The 23,553-nt window shown below is 42.8% G+C and overlaps 1 protein-coding gene across 6 annotated transcripts in view; it reads left to right on the top strand.

Annotated features, from left to right (window-relative positions):
- The first annotated feature begins 407 nt into the window (after positions 1-407).
- The window catches only part of LOC147008638 (protocadherin-9-like), a 252,420-nt gene continuing 229,274 nt past the window's right edge, over positions 408-23,553 (top strand). The window contains exons 1-4 of one of the 6 annotated variants that reach the window (XM_085864061.1): positions 408-748; positions 2,142-5,440; positions 16,051-16,117; positions 16,783-17,170. In XM_085864061.1, the coding sequence (XP_085720187.1) occupies positions 2,231-5,440; positions 16,051-16,117; positions 16,783-16,859 (3,354 nt within the window). In that variant the 5' untranslated portion in view covers positions 408-748; positions 2,142-2,230 and the 3' untranslated portion in view covers positions 16,860-17,170. Of the gene's footprint in view, positions 749-2,141; positions 5,441-16,050; positions 16,216-16,782; positions 17,171-23,553 lie in introns of those variants that run through there. The other 5 variants (XM_085864060.1, XM_085864058.1, XM_085864059.1 and 2 more) reach the window with 5 other exon arrangements.

The raw sequence follows: 23,553 nt of genomic DNA, 5'->3' as shown, positions 1-23,553 counted from the left end.
CAGGGCGTTCCCCCGCTCACTGCAACACACTGTCGGGCTCGTCGGGGTTTAGTGAGCGCCATGCTAATTAAACAGCTCGGGATGTGTTATTGACTCGAACGAAGCCGCTCGTTGCGTGCTTTGCACAAACTGACGCGTGTAATAGTACCGTGTATGACATCATCCCCACCGTGGCACTCAGTGTGTGACTTTAAGTAAGGTAAGTACGGCACTCTCCCCTGGAAACCTGAACACCAGCAAGACACGAACGCAGCGAGCCAACGATCGCTGCACCACAGCCACAGCAAGCACCGCGCCGGGCTTTGGCGGGACATGGAAGGGGAGTGGCTCCGAAGAGTGCGTCATTGCGTTCGTGCAAATGTTTCCGCCCCAAAGACCGAACAAATGAATGAAGTACAGAGCGAGCGCGCGCGACGTGCTGGGTGATTAGGTGCGGCTCGCCGTCTGATCACTGCCTGCTCATGAAGCCACGCCCACCAGACACGCCCCTTCATACGCCCGACCCCATGCGCTCGAGGCACGCCGAACCGGCCAACCACCCGTGGCGCATACGAGACGGGAGCCGAGCGAGCGATGGTCTAGCACTCCGTGCGCTTCTCCCGGACTCGCCTGCAAGGAAGCTTTCCAGGCTGGAAACTTCACCGAAGCACGTTCCCATCGTCGGTGCTCCAATGCATCTTTGCCTGCTCGGCGGTTGAGATCAAGCGAGTGCAAGGCAGCCACGACCTCGAACGTCAGCACTCGGAAGGTAGACCGTTTTTACATGATGTCTGCTAACACCGATACGTGTTTGCAAGTTTATCTTTACGGTGTAGTAAGAAAGCAGAAATCTTTTTCGAGCCGTCACTTGCGCGATCGAGGTAGTTTGATCCGAAAAAAAAAGGATAATAATAATTTAAAAAAAATAAAATCGTGCGTCTCCTTGCAGCACGCATACGGGTCCATTCCGGTGGAACATCATCTGGTGGATTTCGTTCAACATTTTCCCAACTGTGCAATATCGTTGAGAATTTGCCGCCTTGGTTCAGTTCCATGGGCGCAATAAAAGGGCACCACTCACGTTTTTGGCCGTCGGCCGCAGTGTTTAGTGTTTAGCTCGCGATCGCTGCAGATTCGACTGCTTCGCACGCATCGATCCGTCCACTCGACGGCAGCGCTCACAGTACTGCCTCCAAGTCGCTTGCCCACGGTCTTCGGAAGCGCGCAATTCGTCCTGTCATTTGAACCGATCGTCCCCACTCGATGATAACACGCCGCCTGCCTGGAATCGCCAACTTCTTTCACCAAGTGCTCCCACTGCAGCTTCTCCCTGTACCTGCGATGAGCGATCTTGCTGCCAGAGAAGCATATTAATGGAGAGTAGCGTTATAACCCCATCAGGAGCACAAACAGAATTTCCCTTCGGAGGGGGCTCAGGGTTACCTGCCAAGTTGCAGAGGTACAGAGAAAATACTGCAGTACAAAATCAAGGTGTCGGGGTGAGAGTGCGATTATTAATTGGTGCTCTCCATATTCTCATAATTAAGGTTTGTTAACAATTTGATGACAAAAACTCAAGTGCTTCAAAGAAAAAGTTATGCCCTGAATACACACACACACACACACACACGTCTTCCGCTGTGCGGGCGGATTATCAAAACTGTAATCACGTCAATGGCTAAGGGTGCGAGGGGGGAGGCTGGAGACCCCCTGAGCCCCCTCCTTTTCATTGTGCCACTGAACCTAATAAATGTTATACCGACCTCTTTGATGAGACACAACAGAGAAGAAACAGTCGCTCAAGGCAGACTTTTTATGTTATATTTTGTTTCCTTTAATGTTTTATAGATATATCACCTCCAAGGGAATGTTTCAACTGTTAAAAAGAGTACAATACGCATGTTGAGATTTGTCCAAATGGGATTAAAGCCAACCCAGAATTTGAAGTCTTGTGGTGCGCTTCCACGGGCGTTGCGCCCTTTCCGTGCTGAGGCAAATAACCGTGGCTGTAAAGTTTATAACTTGGCCATGCACGGTGCTTGTTGGACGTGTCAGTTGACCGTGACTGAAAGAGGTGGGCGTAAACTTGGGTAAGAGTTTGATTTCCCGCGATGCTTTCACATGCTAATAGTTCTCTGCACTTTGTGCCTTCTTGCGAGCAGGGTTCCTCGCTTCTGGAATCTACTGCATTGTGGCTTGATGTGTTGGCGGTGGAGCTGAGCCACTGGCGTGAGCGAGCGAGCTGGCGAGGATGCTGCAGCGGGGGCAGACCTCACGTTTCCTACTGCCTCCACTGTTGCTGTTTGTTGCATCGCTCGCGGAAGAGCTCAAAGTGAGCTACCGGATTGCAGAAGAGCTTCCCAAAGATACATTTATTGGAAACCCAAGTTTGGATCTCAGACTGAACAACTATGAGCAAGATCTCACGTACAAACTTATGGCATCCACAGCACCTGATACAACTCCCCCGCTGGTACGTGTGGACAGCCACACAGGTGAGCTCTACACGTCTGCACACACGATAGACCGCGAGGCTCTGTGCCCTAATGCCTTGGTCGATGTTGACTGCTCACTTAACATCCAACTGGGCGTGCTCTCGGTCAAACCAGGACCATTTTTCAAGCTCATTGAGGTACGAATTTCTGTGGAAGATGTCAATGACAATGCACCTGCTTTCCAAGAACCTGTTCTCACACTTGCCGTGCCTGAGAATGCAATGGCCGGGAAGCGCTTTGCAATTCCCCCGGCTATAGACCCTGACCGTGGCTCGAACGGTGTGCGTCGCTACGAGCTACTTCCACCTCCAGACATGGCCACCGAGAGCGCTTTTGAGCTGAGTGTCAAAGAGAATGCGGATGGTGAGAAACTTCCTTATCTGGTAGTTCGCCAAAGCTTGGATCGAGAGCAGCGACAGAAGTATGAAATGCGCATCCGAGCTGAAGATGGTGGGTCTCCATTAGGATCTGTCACTGCAGTGCTTATGGTTAATGTGACTGACGTGAACGATAACAGCCCAGTTTTTGACCAGTCTGAGGTGAGTGTGGAGATACCAGAGAACTCTCCAATTGGCACGCCTGTTGTGAGGATGCACGCGACCGACCAAGACCTTGGCACAAATGCCGAGGTCGTGTACCACTTTCACGGACCGGGTGGTACTTCTGCTCTTGCAGCACACCGTCTTTTTCGGATGGACCCTTCAAGTGGTCTCATCACAGTCAATGGGGCTTTAGATCGTGAGAAGGGTCCTGTTTATCGCCTGATTGTCCTCGCCACAGACAAGGGCCCTGAACCGATTCCTTCAACTGCTACTGTGAGTGTCATTGTGACAGATGTGAATGACAATCCACCCTCCATAGAGATCAGAGACATAGTCGCTCCCATCAATGGCATCATATACATTTCTGAGGCAGCGCACGTCAACCTGCCTGTGGCACTCATCTCAGTGTCTGACCCTGATGTCAGTGCTAATGGGGCAGTGACATGTTACATCAATAATGCAGACGTCCCTTTCCAGCTGAAAAAGTTGACATACCCCAACCAATATCTGCTTGAGACAAAGGAGACGTTGGATTATGAGACACAAAATGAGTATATTGTGCAGGTTGTAGCTATGGATTCTGGAGTTCCAAGTCTTGCCAAAACAGCCTCTGTTACAGTTCGATTAAATGATGTAAATGACAATGCACCTGTTTTTACTGAATCTCTCTATGAAGTTTCTGTGCCAGAGAATAATGCTCTTGGGAAACACCTTGTGACACTCAGTGCGACAGACAGAGACACTGAGCGGAATGCAGATATCATATACTCTCTTGGATCAGATGCACCTGCTATGTTTCTTATGGATCCTTCAACAGGCATAATAACACTAACTGATATTCTCGACAGGGAAAAGAATTCTCACTACAAGTTCACAGTAGTGGCCAAGGATCAAGGTGTCCCTAGTCTGGAGGGAAATTCGACTGTCGTCGTCAATGTGCTGGATGTGAATGACAATAAACCACGTTTCAGCCTCGCAGAGTTTGACTTCTATGTTCATGAGAACCTTCCCAAGCATAGTACTGTGGGTATGGTTACGGTTGCTGATGCTGACGAAGGGGACAATGGTCGGGTGCGCTTATCCATCCTGGGAAATGATGACAGACGCCACTTCAGCATTGATGAAGACTCTGGCATGATACGCTCCAACGTTGCACTGGACCGAGAACAGAGGCACTACTACGTCATTGAGGTGCAGGCATCAGACACAGGTGAACCGGTTTGGTCATCCACTGTCAAGGTGGTGATACACGTGATGGACATGAATGACAATGCACCCACGGTGCTCCTCCCCCTATCAAATAGCACCTATATATTTCTGCCTCCAAGCACACCACCTGGGTCTAAAGTGGCAGATGTCATGGCTGTGGACAATGATGTTGAGTTGAATGCACAACTTCGCTACGGGATAGTTGGTGGAAATCCACATGGACTGTTTCGCATTAATCCAATCATTGGAAACATCACATTGATTGAGCCTCTGGCCAGAGATCACTATGGCCTCCATCGGCTTGTGGTGCGTGTCAGTGACACAGGTTCGCCGTTGCAGAATCATGCAGTAGTCATGGTGCATCTGTTCATAAACGAGACTCTAGACAATGCAACGTATGTAGAATTGCTCATTTTAGGCAGCTTGCAGACCCCAATAGAGACTGATGTAGCAGGCTTTGGCAGAAGAAATCAAGAAGACAGCAAGGTATTGCTTATTGCTGCAGTCCTTGCTGGCATCCTTGGTGTTTTCCTGATTGTGCCTCTTGGGGTGCTTGTGCATCGTTGTTACTACAACCGGCAGAAAGGTGGTGGTGGTGTGATAGGTCGTGGGAAGCATGGTGGGCAGGAATGGCTATCACCAACACAGGAGAATAAGTATGTAAGTAACTGTAAGAACAACAAGAAGGGTGAGAAAAAGAAGAAAAAACAAGCCAATGGTGCTCCTTTTAGCATTGCAATTGAGGCGACAAATAATTCAGATGATTCTACCTACCAGACAATCAATGAAGCAATGAGTTGGGGTCATGAGTCAGATGCACCCAGTCCCATTTATGGTCTGAGTAGTGGTGGTGGGGATGGAGTTGCTTCTACCTTTAAACCAACCCCCAGCAAGTCAGTAGGGGCAGGTGGTGCTGAAAGCCCAGATCTGGCTCGGCACTACCGATCTACATCACCAGTCGCACCTGTTACCCTCCCTGCCACGCAGCAAACCCCAACCGGCAGCAAGAAATATGGCGTCATCCAAGAGCTGCCAGTGGCCAACACATTCGTGGGCAGTGGTGGTGCAGGCAGTGTTGCAGCTGATTGCATGTCCTCCAAGCGTTCGTCTATCAGTTCAGAACATTGCAGCCATTCAGAGAATGAATGCAGCTCACAAAGTGGAGGCAATGGGGGTGCCGGAAACAGCAAGACCTTGCCAAGATATCCAAGACCGGTACGTGGCATTCCCATTATCATTGCTAATGCATTCTCATTGGTTCTCACATGTTGTCTTGATCACATTTATTAACAGTATTTTCGGTATTATGACCTAAAAGTGTGTCCAATTCCTTGTCTTGGCTCAAAAAAGTTACCGACTCGAATGCCACATAGCATACGAGTGATTTCATTAGGGTGTGGCAGAGATGGACTTTGAAGAAGAAAACTACACATTTAATTTGCTTCGCCACAACTTTGGAGGCAATGCCATCACAGCACCTCATGCATGGCTTCAAACATAGAAATGAATTGAGCTTTCTTTGCTTCTCTGTCGAGATTCATGAGTAACATCAACCTATCCTCCATACCTTTGATGGACTCGAACAAAAATATTTCTGAGCAAATACCATGGCTAATCGGTTAATTTGCGCAATTTTAATTCAGCAGCAACATTATTAAAGACAGATCTGTCAAACCGAAGGCAGGGATAAAACAGATAGGATCAAAGAGATCAAATTGTATGGACCTTTGGTGGTTCTGGCAATTTGCTCGTTCCCAGCGCCACGCCCTGGGGAAGAAGGATGACAGCAGGATGAACGCTTGAAGAGCTCAGCGAACGGGTAGATGGAAGGCAGAAGATAAAATATTTTTGTGATAACACCATCCGTACAAGATTTGCGAACCGGTGTAGTCGCAATTAAAATGTACTCTAATTGGATTACGACTCATCTATAAGCAATGTTTGACACGGCCGCAGGAACTGCGATTCTACAATTAATCCAATTACTTTTGAAAGTTTTGTCAGGATTTTTTTTTTTTTTTTTAATCACATCATTCTTCCATCATTCTGAGCCCTTCTCCATGAGATTCATTCGTTTGAGTATGTGGATAACAGGCTGTAATGAGTTACCTTTTTAAAATGGCAGCAGCGGTGTGGCACATTCGAGAGCAGACAGTAGATCCTTTAATCAAAGTAGCATTTGAGAGACTTGCGCAGACAATCGATTTCCCCGTCAGCCTTCAAACCCAACGCTTGTAGTCTCTTTTCACGCTGTCTGCTATTGCTGTCGCGATTTCTTTAATCAGTCCAGATTATGTCGCAAGAAGGTATGCATAAGTTAACACTGCTGCAGAAAATGTGTCTAAATTAAGCGCAACAGCTCTCTTCAAATCCAAGGAGTGCTCTTTTCACGTTGTCAAGGGTGCAGTGAGGAGCGAGGGAGAAAAATTAAATAAAAGTAATTTGAAACTGTGTGATTGTCGATGAAAAAAAAAAAATACTACTTGTTCCTCATTAGTTGTCGACGTGTTTCAAGATTTCAGATCTATACATGTACTGCATGTTTGTCCTTGTTAAATTGTGATCCACGAGCCATTGTTTATAAAGCTATTCATAAGATGGAAACTTGTGTCCATCGGATCACAAATATAAAGCTGGTATTTGGCACACCTCCATAGGAAAAATAATGAATTGTGCTTCATGTATATATTTTTTTTTCCATTGGAGGCCTACAGTGGGAGACTCGTGGGTATTAATGCAAGGATGTTTAAGGAAGTCTGAGCATTACATAAGCAGCAGAATAAAGGTTATTCTTTAGAGGTGCATGGTTTGAATTATCCACGACTACCTCTTCGTTAACTGCCCAAATCTTTCCCACCTCGTCGTGGGGTCAACTGGGGAAAGTTTTTGGCTTGCGACTTTCACGAGCAGGCTGATCAGGTCTGATGTTCCAAGAAAAATGAAAGGGATTTGGAATTTATCCAGGGTGTCGGCGATGACTCGTCTGTTCTTCACAAAAGGAAACCTTGGGATCTTTAATGTCCACAACCAAATGCTAGCAGATGGGACAGCAAGTTTAACGTCCATTCGGGGGACGACGCACAAACATTGATACAACACCCTGCCTGCTTGTGAAACACTGGGTTGACAGTTTGTAGCTGAGCCGAGATTCAAACCCAGGTGAGACGGATCAGAAGTGAATGTGTATATGACGCACACCCCGTGTTCCTGGCGGCACATGATTTTAATTGTCTAAATGGCAAGAAGGCAACTTTTATATTAATTTATGTCGAATTATTGTACATAAAGTAAAATAAATAGTAGGCACACACACACAAATATATATATATATATATATATATATATATATATATATATATATATATATATATATATATATATATATATATATTTGTTATGGGCTTTCCTTAAGGATACCAAAAATGGATGTCCATCTCTCCCATATGGTACTCGTATCTATTACCTCTTTTATGTCCCCATGCGGCACACTGCGAATGAGATGCAGAGTTGACTGGAGTGCTTTTTGAAGCCCCAGAGAATTTGGGTTGAGGATGAGGGTGACTCTGGTAGTCACAGACCGAACCCCGTCTCGTCCGCTCGTCCTGGCCCGAGGCTGCAGGGCATTTTGCCGCAGAGTCAGCAGCCGGTAATGAGTTCCCGCTCCTGCTACCCGCAAATTCTCCGCAGGTTGCATGGGAGACGCGTCATTACCCCCATGGGGAAGCTCAGACGGCTATCTATTAAACGCTCGGAGAGAAGAGAAAGTGGGGGGAAAAAATCCAGCACACTGGCAAGCGCATACCTTTTCATTCCCCACTAATGCGCGTTTACTCAGCGACTTCTTTAATGTTGCACCGGGCATTGTGGCTGCACTACAAATGAACGAGAGCTTGAGATTTGGATCGACTCGCCTGCCAAACGATCGACGATGTTTTGTGAAGCAAGGTTTGCTTGGCGCAAGGCGAGACCATCTTGGTTCGTTGTTTGTCTCATCATGGAATGATCTCGTGCCCATAATAACACTGCACACGATGATCCCTACCCATGATGATCTCCGACTGCCACGATGATCTCCGACTGCAGCAATGATTCTCTCCAGTGATCTTCCCTGCCACAATCGTTTCCACTTGATTACTGATACCCACGATGATCACCCACACCCGCGATGCATGCACATGTGATGATTCTCCACACCTGCGATGATAACCCTCTCGCACGATGATCCTCCACACCCGTTATAATGACCAGAACCCACAATGGTCACACCAATCGGCAGTGATCACCCTTACCTATGGTGATCACCAGCATCTGTGACGATAATGCACACCTGTGATAACACATACCAGCGATGATAATGCACACCCTTAATGATCATCCCTGCACTACTGATGATCATCCTTTGGCCCACGATCATCCACAATGATCCCTAAGTCAGCGATGATCCCACACCGATGATGTCCTCTTTCTTGCTCTTTGTGTATTCGTATGACGTTCCCAGAATTAAAAAAAAACTCTGCGATGATGCCCGGGAGCTTCGCAGAAGACGTTGTACCTACTTTCCCACCGGCACTCGGATGGATAACGCTTCTCACGACACGAAGCGCATCCTAAAAAGCGCATCTACAATATCGTGAAGCCATATTTTAACAAACTGCCACCAAGCTATACGCGATTGCTCTCCCAGGTGCTGGTTCAAATTCGCAGGCATTTTATATAAATCACGATGGCAGCAGAATTGACGAGATGAAAAATAATCTGGCCGGAATTGTTAGGACAACATATTTTGGCTGAAGTGTCAATTAAACGTGCAAGCCTACCAAAACACATTATCCTAATTGCATTCTCTTACTCTTTACTACATCCTCAGCTGTGATTGCAGCCAACCAGCAGGGAACAAAAGTATTTTGAATGAGCATTGTTTTCACTTTGTAATTTATTTTTTTATTTCTGAAACCATCTTCCTTGTGTGGTGTGATGCAAGGAAGAGTAAATGCAAGCAAATGAAGCAACTGATTTGTTAAAACGCACACCGCACAATTACGGGCATGATGCATTGTGCAGCACTGTCTGTGAGCGGCAATCTAATTCCTCCTGATTATTCACTCAAAATTGCCATCTTCCAACCAGATATCGTTACAAGGGAAGTTGGACTCTTTGGAACGATTACCAAATCTCAAGAAAGGTGTGAAATGATCATTTTTGTCAGGGCTGGCTGTACATGATTTTTGTAAACTCGGTTCCATGGATGAGGTCATTGTATGACACAACGTTATTATGATGCACTGTGAGGGTTGAGTGTGCGTGCGTGTGTTGGGGGTGTGGGTAGGGAGAGGTGGGGGTGGGTGGGGTGGGGTGTTCCTGTCTTCATGCAGTCACCAGCTTTTAACAGCAAGCATCCCTTGGAGAAGAAATGACGGATGCCTCATTTATTTCATTCTGTAGCTCCAGTTAAAAGCATACTGCACATTTGATCTTCTTATTAAACTGCTCAGTGCTTAGCCAGAGCCGCAGCTTTGTAGTTTTCTCTTTCAATTAGGACTGTGAGGGGCCCCACACTGGGGCAAAGTGATACATGTCTGTCAGTCCTGTGTTCAAAATGTTGGAGTCGCTGTTACTTGGAGCACTGTTCTCCATTGCCCCCTCTGTCCTCACCTGATTTTATCAGGCACTGGGGCAACTCGCATGCTGTTCATCCTGTTATTTTCTCCTTTCTCTCATTCTGCCTTCAACGCTACCCTTCACTCGGAATACAGCGTTGTGTAATTTTTGAAATTATCTCATCATTATTATTATTTAAAAAAAATTAGTAGTAGTAGTAGTATTACAGTTCAGTAATAATATTATTCATAGAGATCAAGGGATATTAAGCACCCACATATCTTTGGACAAGAGTAGGCCATTGTGTTCTCCATTGTGGCTACGATTATAGATTAACAACAACAACATCATCAAGAATAATACCAATTACCATCATCAATATAACCAGCCTGTACTTCAAAGTAAACAAAGCATTGAGTCTGACAGGGTGGCACAAAGCTCGGTAGTGCACTTACTGTACCTTTAAATTGTTTAGTCTGGGATTGATTTTTGGCCTGACTATAAACTATCGGGTGCTTCAGAGGTGGGGAGTTGCTTCACAAGGTGCGCAGGCCCTCGGATGGATGTTAAGTTGGGGATCTGTCTGTTAGCATTGCTTGGTGGGTATTAAACATCTCACGGTGTCCATTTTGAAGAGAATGCGAGTTGTCGCAGACACCCTTTCCAAATTACAAATCCCTGTCACCTTCAGTCGAAGATCAGGCCTGACCAGCCTGATCATGAAAGTCTTGGGCTGACCTGACCAAGATCAGGCCTGACCAAGAGCTTTCGAAAGCTTTCCCTGGCAAATCCAACAAGAAGCAGAGATTAATTGGCGGCGTTGAAGAAGTGGTAGGACGATGAACTCGCCTTTGAAATTTGTGTCCCAAGTGGTATTGGCAGAAATGAGAAGCATAACTGGTCAATACTATTATCGAGAAGCTCATGCATGGTATCAAGTACAGTTACACCGTATAATGATGATGAGGAATAGGGGATGCAGAGATAATTGGACAACCCAGCCATAAAGAAAATGTACATTTGCTGCAAATGAACTCTCAACTGTAGCTGCATCTGCTGAAGGATGTGCTCACAGACAATTTACCTTGAATCGACACTGAAATAAATAAATAACCGACAAAAACCATCCGTGGTCCAGCACTGATGCTGCATACCAAAATCTAGTGTGTCAAATTAGCCGACCAGTTGCCGGCCGTTCCAACAACACAAAGCAAAATAACTTTGCTCAATTTCTACCTGATTATTATTGTTTTCAGCAATGCATTGTCACTTGATTTCGGTTCATGCAGCGCTCAATATGCTGATGAGCCATCAAGAAAGCTGAGCTCAGGTGAATGTTCACATCATGGAGTGTGGTCTTCACCAAGCCACACATGAGTGTAATTATCATTCTCACATCACAAGGAGATGCTCCGATTTGTTAAACTGCATTTAAGGCATTATGAAAGATTCTCCATTGATTGCAAAAGGTGCTTTCTCACAAGGTGACCAACACCACCCTCACAGCTGTGTCTTTCCCACTGAAGTAGGCCTCATGAGGGATACGTATCTCTGGGGTGCACTGGCCTTAGATGGGCAGAGGCATCTCAGGGGTTGTCAAGCATCCAGGCACTATCCATAACGTGTCACCTCTTTCTGGGGACTTTCATCACCCAACGTGCATGTTTTCCCCAGGCGGCTTTTCAGATTGCCATGCGGCAGTAATGAAGGATTAGAGGGATTTCCACACACATTATGTGGGGTCATGCATTGTTTTGGCGGAATGAAAAAGCTTTGTCCAAGGTCTCTGCTCTTTCTCCCTTTAGTTGTGTATGGAATTCCTAACACTTTCTCAGAGACATCCAAATATGCTTTGAATAGCATTCGATTTCCCATTTGGGTTGGGTGTGGTATAATATGGCTTTTAAGGTTATATCCTAAATTGTTGGGGTTTGAGGGGTGGGCATTTATTTCCACCCTGAAACATCAATGTTATGCCTGCGTGCATGTACACACAGGGGCAAATGCTTCCGTCATATGTAAATGTCAACCACCACTGCACTTTGGTTTTGTGGATAAATCATTGACTATGTATGTCCATTTGGTGTGTTAAAAGAGGACATGCACTAAAGCTGTTACATAAGCAAAAGCACATGCTTTGGATAAATGGGGGAGGGGGGAAGGGGGAAGGGGGAGCCGAGGCAAGAAATATATTTCTGCCAGACTATGAGTCATGCATGGGTTCCACATGCTATTGAGGATTCAACCTTTAAAATTTGGTCTCCTTCATTTTCACTCCATCTATGGCATTGTGTTTGGAGTGAATTCCCAAGAAATTAATCAAAAATAAAATATAGTGTACAAACCTCCTCCCTCCCCCTCCCAAGCCCCCAGCGTTCCATAACCCTAGAATATTTAATTAAATGTTTTCATTCATTATTGGCTTATTACCTCTGCCGCTGAAGGTGAAGTTTTCACCCCTGTTTGTTACTTACGAAATCTTTAGATTTCGTAAGTATATTGATGACTTCCGTCATCTGTTTGTGTGTTTGTGTGTTTGTGTGTTTGTGTGTTTGTGTGTTTGTGTGTTTGTGTGTTTGTGTGTTTGTGTGTTTGTGTGTTTGTGTGTTTGTTTGTTTGTAGGCACGATAACTCGAGAACGGAAGAAGCTACCAATGTCAAATTACACCATGTGATTCAGGAGGGTGATAGCTAGTGCTGATTAGATTTTGGTCAAAATCGGTCAAAGGTCAAGGTCACAGTGAGGTCAAATATTCGATTTTTGATGGTTTGGTACAGAATCATCGTAGAAACTTCTGGTTTGCGTCGCTACCTTCTCGAGAGACAGCTTTTATTAGACAAGGTCAGAGGTCAAGTTGACTATTTCGTAAGTACCCATCTATGACTGCTTGTTTGTTTGTCTGTCTGTTTGTATGCTGGATATCTCAAAAAGTTGTAGACAGATTCAGATGAAATTTTGTGGACAGGTTGGGTGTGTGGGAAGAATGTACTGATTAGATTTAGGTGAAGATCCGAATCCGGATCCAGATTCGAGAATTATTTAATTTTGAAAGTGATTCTTCATCACTGAGATATGGGGCCAAAACCGATAAGTAGCACGATATTTCAAACATGTACTGGGCCCGATATGGTCTTGTGGATCATGTATTGCTTGGCCGAGGTATATGCTTCACCGAATGCCCTTCTTGTTTTCTTCTCAATCCATTTCACTGGAAGAAACTCATGGATATGCTTAGCTCAAGACAGTTCCAGACCAGGAACAGTTGTTGATACAGCAGCAGAGATGTGGAATTTAGTTAGCATACTGGTCGGCATCCATTGAATTGAGCAAACAATAGGAATAACATCAACAGTCTATGCAAGAAATTGAATGTTATAAGAAGAAATATAAAGACTGAAATTTAAAGAGATAAGTGCACAGGGAAATGGAGTAGAGTGGGAGAAGTGGAAGCAGAAGAAGGCTTCAGGGATGTGATGCCAGCTCGGTGCGGAGGACCATGTGTTGGCTCTGTACTCTGACGTTGTCATTCGCAGCATTGAGCTTGTGACTCATGCAGCACAGAGCAGGGCTTTGTGCTTTTGTTAGAATGCTGCTCTGTCCTACTCTTCAATGGTGGCTTATACACTGCATCCCAACACAAAATGTCTCAGGCAAAGCCCCCCTCCGAATCTTTCATGACTGTTCCGAGGATACGAAGAGACTGGAATGCCATGTTGTAATTGATTTCACTGCTCCAGACAGCCATGCAATGCAATTAAAATGAATACCTAAATGCAGCTGGCTTCGAGTGAGGACTTACATTATCAAACAAATTTGGTGGCAGAGTAAGAGCGGGTTCCAGTTAATTTTTGGCCACACAGAAATATATATATATATATATATATATATATATATATATATATATATATATATATATATATATATATATATATATATATATATATATATATATATATATATATATACTAATGACATAGTTATGTGCAAAACTTTTTGCAGGAAGATGTAAGAGCTAAGTCTGGGTTACATTTAACTCACTTAAACACAACATGTCAACAGAGGTCTTTTAAATCCCGAATTCATTATACGGAGTTAATGGCCTTTTTTGCTTTTCATTCTGTCGTCTGCATACAATTGCGGTCGCACATACTCGAAGTGGATGGCTTTCATGCCTTGCATCATTCAATTCTCTGCAATTCCCTTGCCTTTTTATACATTTTTCACCAATGTCACAATAATTTAACTGACAGATTCAATAAGTTTCAATGAAATCATCATTAAAAAAAAAAAAAATCAGAAATATTCACTGCGGAGAACATTTTCTGGGACAACAAGGAACGTAACAATCACAACTCATGAATGCCTTGATAATATTTGGAAGGAGTAAAAATACAGCATTATTGGAAGAGTGAAGAAGGGAGCATGCGCAGTCAGATTATCTCTACTAACACTTTAACTACTCACACTGTACCATATTAATAAGGTTGCTGGGTCAGGGAATTGTGGAGCCTGTGCTGGAGATGAATTCAATAAATCATCGTGCAGGCAAGTCCAAGTGAAACGGTGGCTTAGGGTTAAGGCTCGAGTCAGCGCTTATCCATATCGCATTGGGGCGGGATTTGTGAGTTCCTGCAAATTGTGCTGGTACATGTGTGAGAAGACAGGCGCACATTGACGTGCTTCCATTATGGAATATGATTCACATTTTCCTGCTTGTAAGCAATTCCTGAGTGGAAAGTCGCAAATGAGAGGACAGTCAAACGTTCGCAGATATCCGCCGCTGTCTAATGTGTGTTGCATTTCAGTCATTGTGAATCTTTCAGAGATGTGGAACTAAATTGATGACAAAATGATGACACATTTCCCATTGCATCTTAAGATTCTCTGCCATCACAAGCTCTCTTCCCTTCTTTTCAGCCAATCCCGATGAAGCGCTTGCTGTCTCGGTACCACTCGGAGTTTTTAAGAGTCGTAAATGAGTGCGACGTGATGTTGGTTAATTTTCACTTCTTCATTTGAGACGCATTAAAATGGCTTCTATGAATAAGAATGCCTATTTAATAAACAGGGCAACATCAGCTGAGCTATACTGTCTGGTGAATTGTAAGGCTATTATATTCAAAAAGCCTGTAAGGATTCCTTTGTTCATACATTATTGCTGGCCACCGATGCGAAGAGAAACAGGGTCCCTAAAGATCCAATTTGTGCAACACAACATCATCCAGCAATCTTTATCTTCCTCACAGAGTTGATGAGCAGAGAATGTTTTTCATATGCCAAGTAGACATAGTTTTGAGAACTAATGTAGACCTATTACGTATCGTATGCAGCCGAAGGAGACGCACCAAACAGGCATGTTTCTGTGGCAGCACACCCACGGAGTCATTCATCTTTCCTGGACCCTTGCCTGCTCTCCAGGCAATAAGTTACGTGCTCTGGCTTGTTCGATGGCGAAAATCAAAGTCTCGTGGAGACACTTCCTCTGCATTATCCAAATGATGCGTTTAAACAAGTCGGGCTCAAAACTCGACGAGGCAATGTAACACCAAATAAGCACCTTTGATGATTATAGTGTGATTTTATTTTATATTTCTTAGCAAGACAAGGATTGACGATACAATTAATAATGACAATGGTAGAATTGAGAGTCAAACCCTTCAATCCTTTCGCCATTATGCTCACCACCTGTGTGCCAGAACTCTGACACCATTAAGCTTTTCTGCTTGGTTGAGAAAATCATTCAGTTCTATCACTACCTTAAAAAATAAAAAAAAATAAAAACCACCAGCAGCGCAATCAATTCAGCTCGCACATTGTCGGGGAAAGAACTGATCTCGATTGGGTCTAAAAGGAGCCAAACTGCAGTTGGGGTCGTCACAGAAATGTAATTATTCTTGGAACAATGGCTTAAATACCTTCTTATGATATGACTGCCAATGCAGAGCTACATCTGCTGAAACTACTTTGAATAATTAATGCCCAAGGTGCTGGCAGAGAAATGACCCACGATCCAGATAATCTAGCAGGCCTCATTTTGGCAAGCGTGCTTGTATTAAAGGAGGAAGGAATTTGTTTTATGACACCTTGTGTTAACAGAGCTGTCTTTTTGGTATATTCAGCGGTTTGACTGCGGCGACTACAATACGGTTGAGGTCTACTTCAATGTCCATTGCCTCCACCAACTAATAGAAACCTTTGACTCGATTCCATTTCCTCCTGCATTCAGGTTTTGTGCACTGCTCCTTCCCAATTCCATATCCAGGCGATGCATGACGTCATCTCCAGGCACCGAAGTAAGGGAGTACTCAGTGTTTACTCCGTTTGTTTTGTTTGTTTGCTTTCTTTCTTGTTTGTCTGGGTGATATCTTTCCTTTGAGGTGGGAAGCTGAAATTTGGGGACATAAGTGAAGATGTGCTTTGGCAAAAACAATATTTTTTTTAACTTTTTTTTATTAAACAATTTATTCAGTAATTACTTAATTATTATCGATTTATTAATTACTTATTATTTTATTTCTCATCTGGGAAATATCTCGGGCACCTTTTGAGTGATTAAGCTGATATTTGGACATGACAGTGAACAAGTGATTTGGCTGTAAAGGGTATTTTTGATTTATTTATGAATCAATTAATTATTATTCATTTTTGATGAATGAATGAATTTTCATAAAGTTACAGATTTGGAAGAAACATTTGTGGTTTTGGTATATTATAAGCCAAGTGATTAAGAAATTAAATATTTTACGATTATTATTTAATTATTTTAATTATGCAATTGATCAATCAATTATTGTACACCGCTCCCAATTCTGTCTCCATGTGCTGCATGGCGGCATCGTCGGGTACCGAAGGAGCCCCGGAAATTTCACGCACTGTAGGATTTGTTATTTATTTATTTGGCATGGGGGCGGTGTAATTTCAATGTACCTCCACTTGTTTGTCTTTTTTTCCTCACCAGATCTATTGAAAAGAATGTTTTCTCTATCTCATCTTCACACACAAAAAATAACCAGGAAACTCCAACACTTGTTTTGAATTAATCTCTGTGTCCCCGATTCATTAGTACATCTCATTGCTCCATTATACTTCACAACTGCCTTCCTCAGCTATTCTGCCAAATTTGTCACATGGATTGGTGCTGCAGGCATCAACACTGCTAATTCAGTACCGACTAAATTCTCACCTTCTGAAATCCAGGTGTGAATGCAGGCAAAATCAGTACTCTATTATTTTGGCCAAAATTTAATTTCTTGTTCCTTCTCCAATGCCTTCTTTCAACTTTTCTTAAATTTCTACATCAATGCAATCTCCACACCAAACCTTCCACCAATGCAATCACTAAATCTGATACTCCCTTGAGGCTTGCATCTTCTGTGCCTTACACCTTTGTGTGTGTTCTGTGATCCCAGAATGCTGACTTCATATCTGCCCAGTAAACGATTTTTTAAAGGTGTACTTGTCTGTCTATTCATCTGGGGAATCCAAATGTAACGTTTCTGCAACAAAATGCAGTGTGATGACTTCAGGGGCAGCTGGGTAAATTGTAGCCAGTCTACCATCACTGGGAGAAAGTTGGTGTTTCATAACTCAACTGTATGACTCTATACTCCATATGGAATGGATTCCATAATTTGTATAAACCATCTACTGTAATTGAGCACAAAGGTCTCTTCACAATAAGCATGTCACTATTAATACTCATCAAAACCAAAGCATATAATGTAAAGCCATCTGCAGATGTGTTGAAGATTCAATACTGGGTCATGCGTAAGGCTGACAGGATAGCTCAGAGATATTGTATTTATCTTTAAGCTGTCTAATTTGGGTTAAATTCCTGACATGACAATAAACTGTCACCATGGTGCATCACAGGCAAAAAGTTGCATCAATGAGAACGCCATCCTTTGGAGGGACTTTATACCAGGTGTGTCCCATCTGCTCACAATGATGTTCAATATTCCACAGTACCATTCAAAAGGGTAGGTCTTTGTGTGCTGGAACTCTGGGTAATTCCAAATTCTTGCCATGGTTTTTATTGGTAATAGCAATGAAAAAAAACATAAGCCAGTATATTCTCCACAGAATGATTGCATGGGAAATGCTGGTGTTCTGTAAACATCATGGCCATTAACTGAATTGCCAGGTAATGTGCACATATTGGTGGGGGGGGGGGGGGGCTATGAAAATATCAAAAATGTCGGACTTCGACTTAATTTTTAGCTTGTCTGGAATTTACATTCAAGATAAGGTATTGTCATCGCGCACCGTCTGTACGTCAATCTGTCTGTCTCCTTATTCGACTTCTCCTTCCAATCCATTGGGCCGATCTGGCTGAAATTTGGCAGTCACGTTGCTCTTGTGACTGCTAACAGGAATTGCAAAGCTCGTTCCAGTCACATGACTTCAATGGCCAACTTAGTAAATTTCTTCAAAAAAATCTTCTCCTGACCCCCCCAGTCAAAATGCTCCCAAATTTGGTTTGCAACATTAGGACAGGGTCCTGATTTAAAAGTGGGGAGACAATACTGATAAAATGACCAGAAGTGTGTCAAAATGGTGGTCCCAAAAATGCCTTCCAAAAATCTTCTACTCCTGATCCACCAGTCAGAATACTACCAAATTTGGATTACAGCATTAAACCAGGGTAGGGATGTTAAATTGCTGAAGTCGTTCCGATCATGTAACCGGAAGTGTGTCAAAATGGCCGGCTTAGTCAATTTTCGTGAAAATCGCATAAATTCCTTCAAAAATCTTCTTCTCCAGACACACCAGTCAGAATGCTACCAAATTTGAATTACAACATTAGGACCCGGTCATGATGTTAAATTGTGGAGGCCACGCTGATCACATTACTGGAAGTGTGTCGAAATGGCGGTCACACAAATTCCTTATAAAATCTTCTTCTCCACACCCATCAGTCAGAATGCTACCAAATATTGGTGACACCATTAGGTCAGGGCCCAGTTAAGCTACATGTCCAGTGGTCCTAATTTTGCTAATTAGTATTTACTAAAACTTTTTCCACATAAATAAAGATTCCTCCATTCTATTTGAGCTTGTTGATGCAAGAACCAATACTTAATGTTGCAGGAAGTGATCAATATAAATTACTAGCGAAGTACCCGTGATATGTAGGGGAGGGGCTGCACAGCCAGTTTGTTAAGGGCTTGGGCAAAAAATGGCAGAACTACAAATGTCGAATCTGTGAATGTCACGGGTGGAACCCCTCACACAATATCCTCGTATGACCTTTAAACCAAACCTCTCTATATTTTCGTTCAAACAGCATCATTCCAATCACAAATTAATACGATACCAATAATTCAACAAATTACAAACACTCGTGATGTAAACAAAGTATTTTTTTTATGATGTCACAATGGCGAATCTACAAATGCCAAATCCGTGAATATCACAGGTGGAAACCCTCACAATATTTCCAGGTTCTCCTTCAAACTCAATCCCTCTATATTTTCATTGCAAACAGCATCATTTCAATCACAAATTAATTCAATGCCATTAATATGACAAAATAGAATATTACAAACACTCATGAGGTAAACGAAGAGAAATGCCATTCTGACATTACATCCGTATTGGGAACATTTTCACAAGGATCGAAACTCAAAATCGTAATTATATTGAAGTATTTATGAAATCTCCCACTCACCTTCGAACATCCGCTGGTACCCCAAAATGTTCCACAGAAGTTTTGGCGGGGCTATCCCCAAAACTGAGGAAGAAGTTCTGCGATGGACAGATGGACAGGCAGACAGACACTCCTGCTTTATAATATAGATGTTAGATGAATACTCACAGGCAAGAAGCTACCTAAGTGTAGTTATAGTTATAGTTATACCCCAACTCCTGCATGCTTACCTTGTAATGAATACTGCATTTTCCACAACAACTGTTGTTCAAATTTCGACAACAATATTTGTTTCAAAAATTCAATTACAGCTCCTAGAATCCCACAAAGAAACATTTGTTATGCTTTTGCAATCCTTCTCCAAGAGAAATGTACAAATCATAGGATGTGTTTGTGAAATTATATTTTGTCATAGTTTTCTTTGAGCCAATTATGCTCAGTGGTATAATGGTTGGAGCATCCATTCTGAGTCTGGGAGGTTCGTGGTTCAAACCCTGACTGAGTCATAACAAAGACTTTACAAAAAATAATAAAAATTAAATGGGGGGCAATGCTATTGGTAGAACCAGGGAACCACTGGTAGGCATGGATGACCCACACAATATGTAACGGAGAAGAAAGTAAATACCTATTTTGGGATACAAACCCCTGATTTCTTTTTTTTTGAATGCTGTGAAAAAACTTTAGTGCATGACGTGTGATGAAGGTTGTGGTCAAGTTTCATCGAAATTGTTTGTGTCGTTTCAAAGAAAAAAGCAAATACCTATTTTGTAGGGTCAAACCTGGACCCACTTTGACCCCTGGCAGACCCCTTTAGACCCTGATTTTTTTTTAAGAAATGAACAAAATTTATTCCATTAATGGTGATGAAGGTTGTGGTCAAGTTTCATTGAGATAATGCGTGTAGTTTCGGAGAAGATCCGAGTGTTTACACACAGTCTGACTGACTCACGCACTGCCTGACTGATGGACACTGTCCTCTGCTGATACATCCCCTGAACAATTTTTGTTCCAGTTGAGCTAAAAATGGTAGGTGCTGCTTCCTTGATTAACACTCAGCATTTGAAAAGGATAGAGGATGGACAAAAAACGCTGGGAAGGCAATGGTAAACCAGCCAGTACAACTCTTGCCAAAAACTGCTTCGGCAGCACTGACGCTCTGTACTTAGAGTATGTTACAGGTTTTTTATACGAGTAAACTTGAGTTTAATTCATGAGGACAAGACAGGGCAAACTATTCTACTTAAGTCATAGTTCAGGTAAGTGAAACTACTGTGGGTAAATGTCATGTGATTGTCCAAGGTTGGCCCAAAGTTGCTATACTAAAGATATAGTCCAGTAAAACTATAAAATAAAGTTGTATTGTTCGGTGCACTTCAGAATGGTCAAATATTATGCGTATCTTAGTTTAGTTTTTCGCTTTATTGTATTTTTCGCATTCGGAGCACTGTTCATTGCTTTCTGGTGTTTGCCCTAGTTAGTGACTAGTATAAGCCTAGTGTTGGATTAGTGGCTCGGGTGGCTGGCTTAGCATCTTAGGGTCCTGAGTTTGAGCCCCGTTTCTGTTGAATTAACACCAGGTGGGGTTGACTCAGCCTGTCATCTTTCCGAGGTCGGCCAAATGAGTACCAATGTACTGGTAGAGGGGCACAGCATCAGCGGCACAGTCACGCTTCCAAGAAATGATAGCTACCCGGCAGCCAAGCTGCCATACGCAAGAACAGAACAGTGACTCGGGCAATCTGTAAATCTGGCTTCAACACATTCCCGATGGGCAATCATCTGCATAGTGTTACTAGAGAAGTATCTCTCCACCAAGTTAACATGTACTCAACCAAACATACAATACAGTCGTGTGGTGAAAGCCCCCTCTCCTCCCCCCCACTTCCCCATGCACAATCTTCACTTTTTAAGTCCTTTATTGATAAAAATTCATCTATTTTGTTTGTTAATATCCCTGTGCCCGTCATATTCCCAAAAGCTCCTCTACCAGGATATCAAAATATATTTATAATCATTTGGTTACAATCGGGGTTACAAATAGCTCTTTTGGTGAAATGAAAAATCATGAAGTTGTTCAACATAAGATTTTACACACTTTATTTAGCTCACTATAGTAACAACCACTTAAACCTGTTCCTCATGATCATTGGTTATTTTACATACATGAACCCAGAATTATAGGAATATATCCACAAACATTACCTTCACAATAAATCCTGCATTTAACGACTTGTGTACCACATTTTGGCTCTTCAATATATATTGTGTTAATGTATTTCCTTTGATGTGGTGAATACGGAAAAAATGTACCAGACGTTGGCAAAATATAATCAAGGTGAAAGCATGGACAAACGCAATCAGCTGGCATCTTTCGGAAGGAGGAAATTCCTCCTTAATTGCTCCGCTGAGTGCGGAGAGCAAAGCGACATCATAAAGATGGCATTGCCGGTACTCAGAGTGCTTTCGGAAGTTACATCACTTCCACAAAGCTCAGTGACTGTATGTCTGAAGTCAAGTACTATGTTGTTTCACATATTTGGATTAATGTGTGTGCATTAAGTCTTACAACTACACAACAAATCTCTTTAGAAAATAAAAGGCTCTCACGCTTAGTTTTACAGACATCAATGACGCTTAAGAGAAGGAAGGAACATTTACTTTCACGTTGATGCTCCTCTTTTATATTCAGTATCAACACATTTTTAGCTCGCCTGTTCGAAGAACAGAGAGCTATAGCGATACCCCCGGCGTGAGCGTGAGCGTGAAAATGTTAAAGTTTTTGGTGCAAGTTATTCACTTTCTAATGTTTTTATCTACCACACTATTTTTTTACTGATTACAATATACAAATACATATATTGCGTTAAAATTATTTGGATCAGACTTCACTACAATGCTTTATAAATAATATTATTAGACTAGTCTTTTAAAAACAATATATGTATAAACAGGCGAGCATTGGGTGGCTTTGACACCAACTCTCTGGTTACTTTATATCCAAAATGGTGCTTTGAGGTGGGAAGTTGGCCACACAAACATGAACATGGTAAAACGAATTAAAGAGTAAAAATGAATAAATTCATTTTCTTTAGATGCAAGATTGAGGCTCATGGAAGAATGAGGTGAGGAGAGGGGGTGGGGGTGGGGGGTGGTGAGAGGCAAATAACTGACATTGGGGCAATAGGGAAACATTTGGACACAATGAGCAAGGGAAGGAATGAACAGGAAAAATGGGATAGAGAGCTGTGTAGGAAACGTAATAACCTGCAAGTTAGAGGGTTGGCTTGGGTTCGGTAAGTCAATTGGTGTAGAAAAGATTGTGGGTAAGGATGGGGATGAAATGAGATTGTAGTGAACCACCAGTTTGAATCCCTGGAGGGAAGGGTAGATTGAACAGCCTCAGGAATGTGGTTCCGCAAACGAGACATAGAAAAACATTAGAGTTGAGATGTGCAATCAGCCTGAAGTGAGCCTCAAACATCTCCACTTTTTAATAAATAGTTCGCAGCATTGATTTGAAATATTTAACAGAAGGGCACATTCTCTTTTCGTTCTTGGTAAGGTTGTTTAATTCAAAGCACTATAGGAACCCCAAGTATAATGTTTTAATTTGTATCTGTAAATTAATATTTCAAACAAGCAGGATACTCGTCTTCGACGGATTGGACATTAGAGGCTTTGTTACTCACTGATTGAATCAGGCTCATTTTATGTGAGAACTTCCAGGGATACTACATTCGTGGTTCGTACATCATATGCATATATGAACAGACTCGTTCCAGTCCAAACTCTGGAGCATCCAACATAAAGCTGACCACGTGAAACACATGGTTGGGTTAGATAGAGTCCTGCTTGGTGCAGTGTTTGTCCTTGTGCCTTGTTTATCGACATGACGAATGATCGAGATACCGGGAATTGGAGCCGCTTGAATTTTAATGGACAGTTACTGGGAATGAGTCGAATATGGGGAATCAACACCTTTTCTCCTGAGAACTCTCCATTGGAGATCGTAGCTTCTATGAGATTTTTTTTATCAGCTTCCACATGAGCAACCGAGCTCCGTTGCACAATTTTGGG

This window comes from Eptatretus burgeri, chromosome 18 (assembly GCF_056783735.1).
Source record: "Eptatretus burgeri isolate ZD-2024b chromosome 18, Ebu_testis_v1, whole genome shotgun sequence".
NCBI classification, from domain to species: Eukaryota; Metazoa; Chordata; class Myxini; order Myxiniformes; family Myxinidae; genus Eptatretus; species Eptatretus burgeri.
The sequence above is the reverse complement of the archived record's forward strand: the minus strand, read 5'-3'. Positions and strand labels throughout refer to the sequence as shown.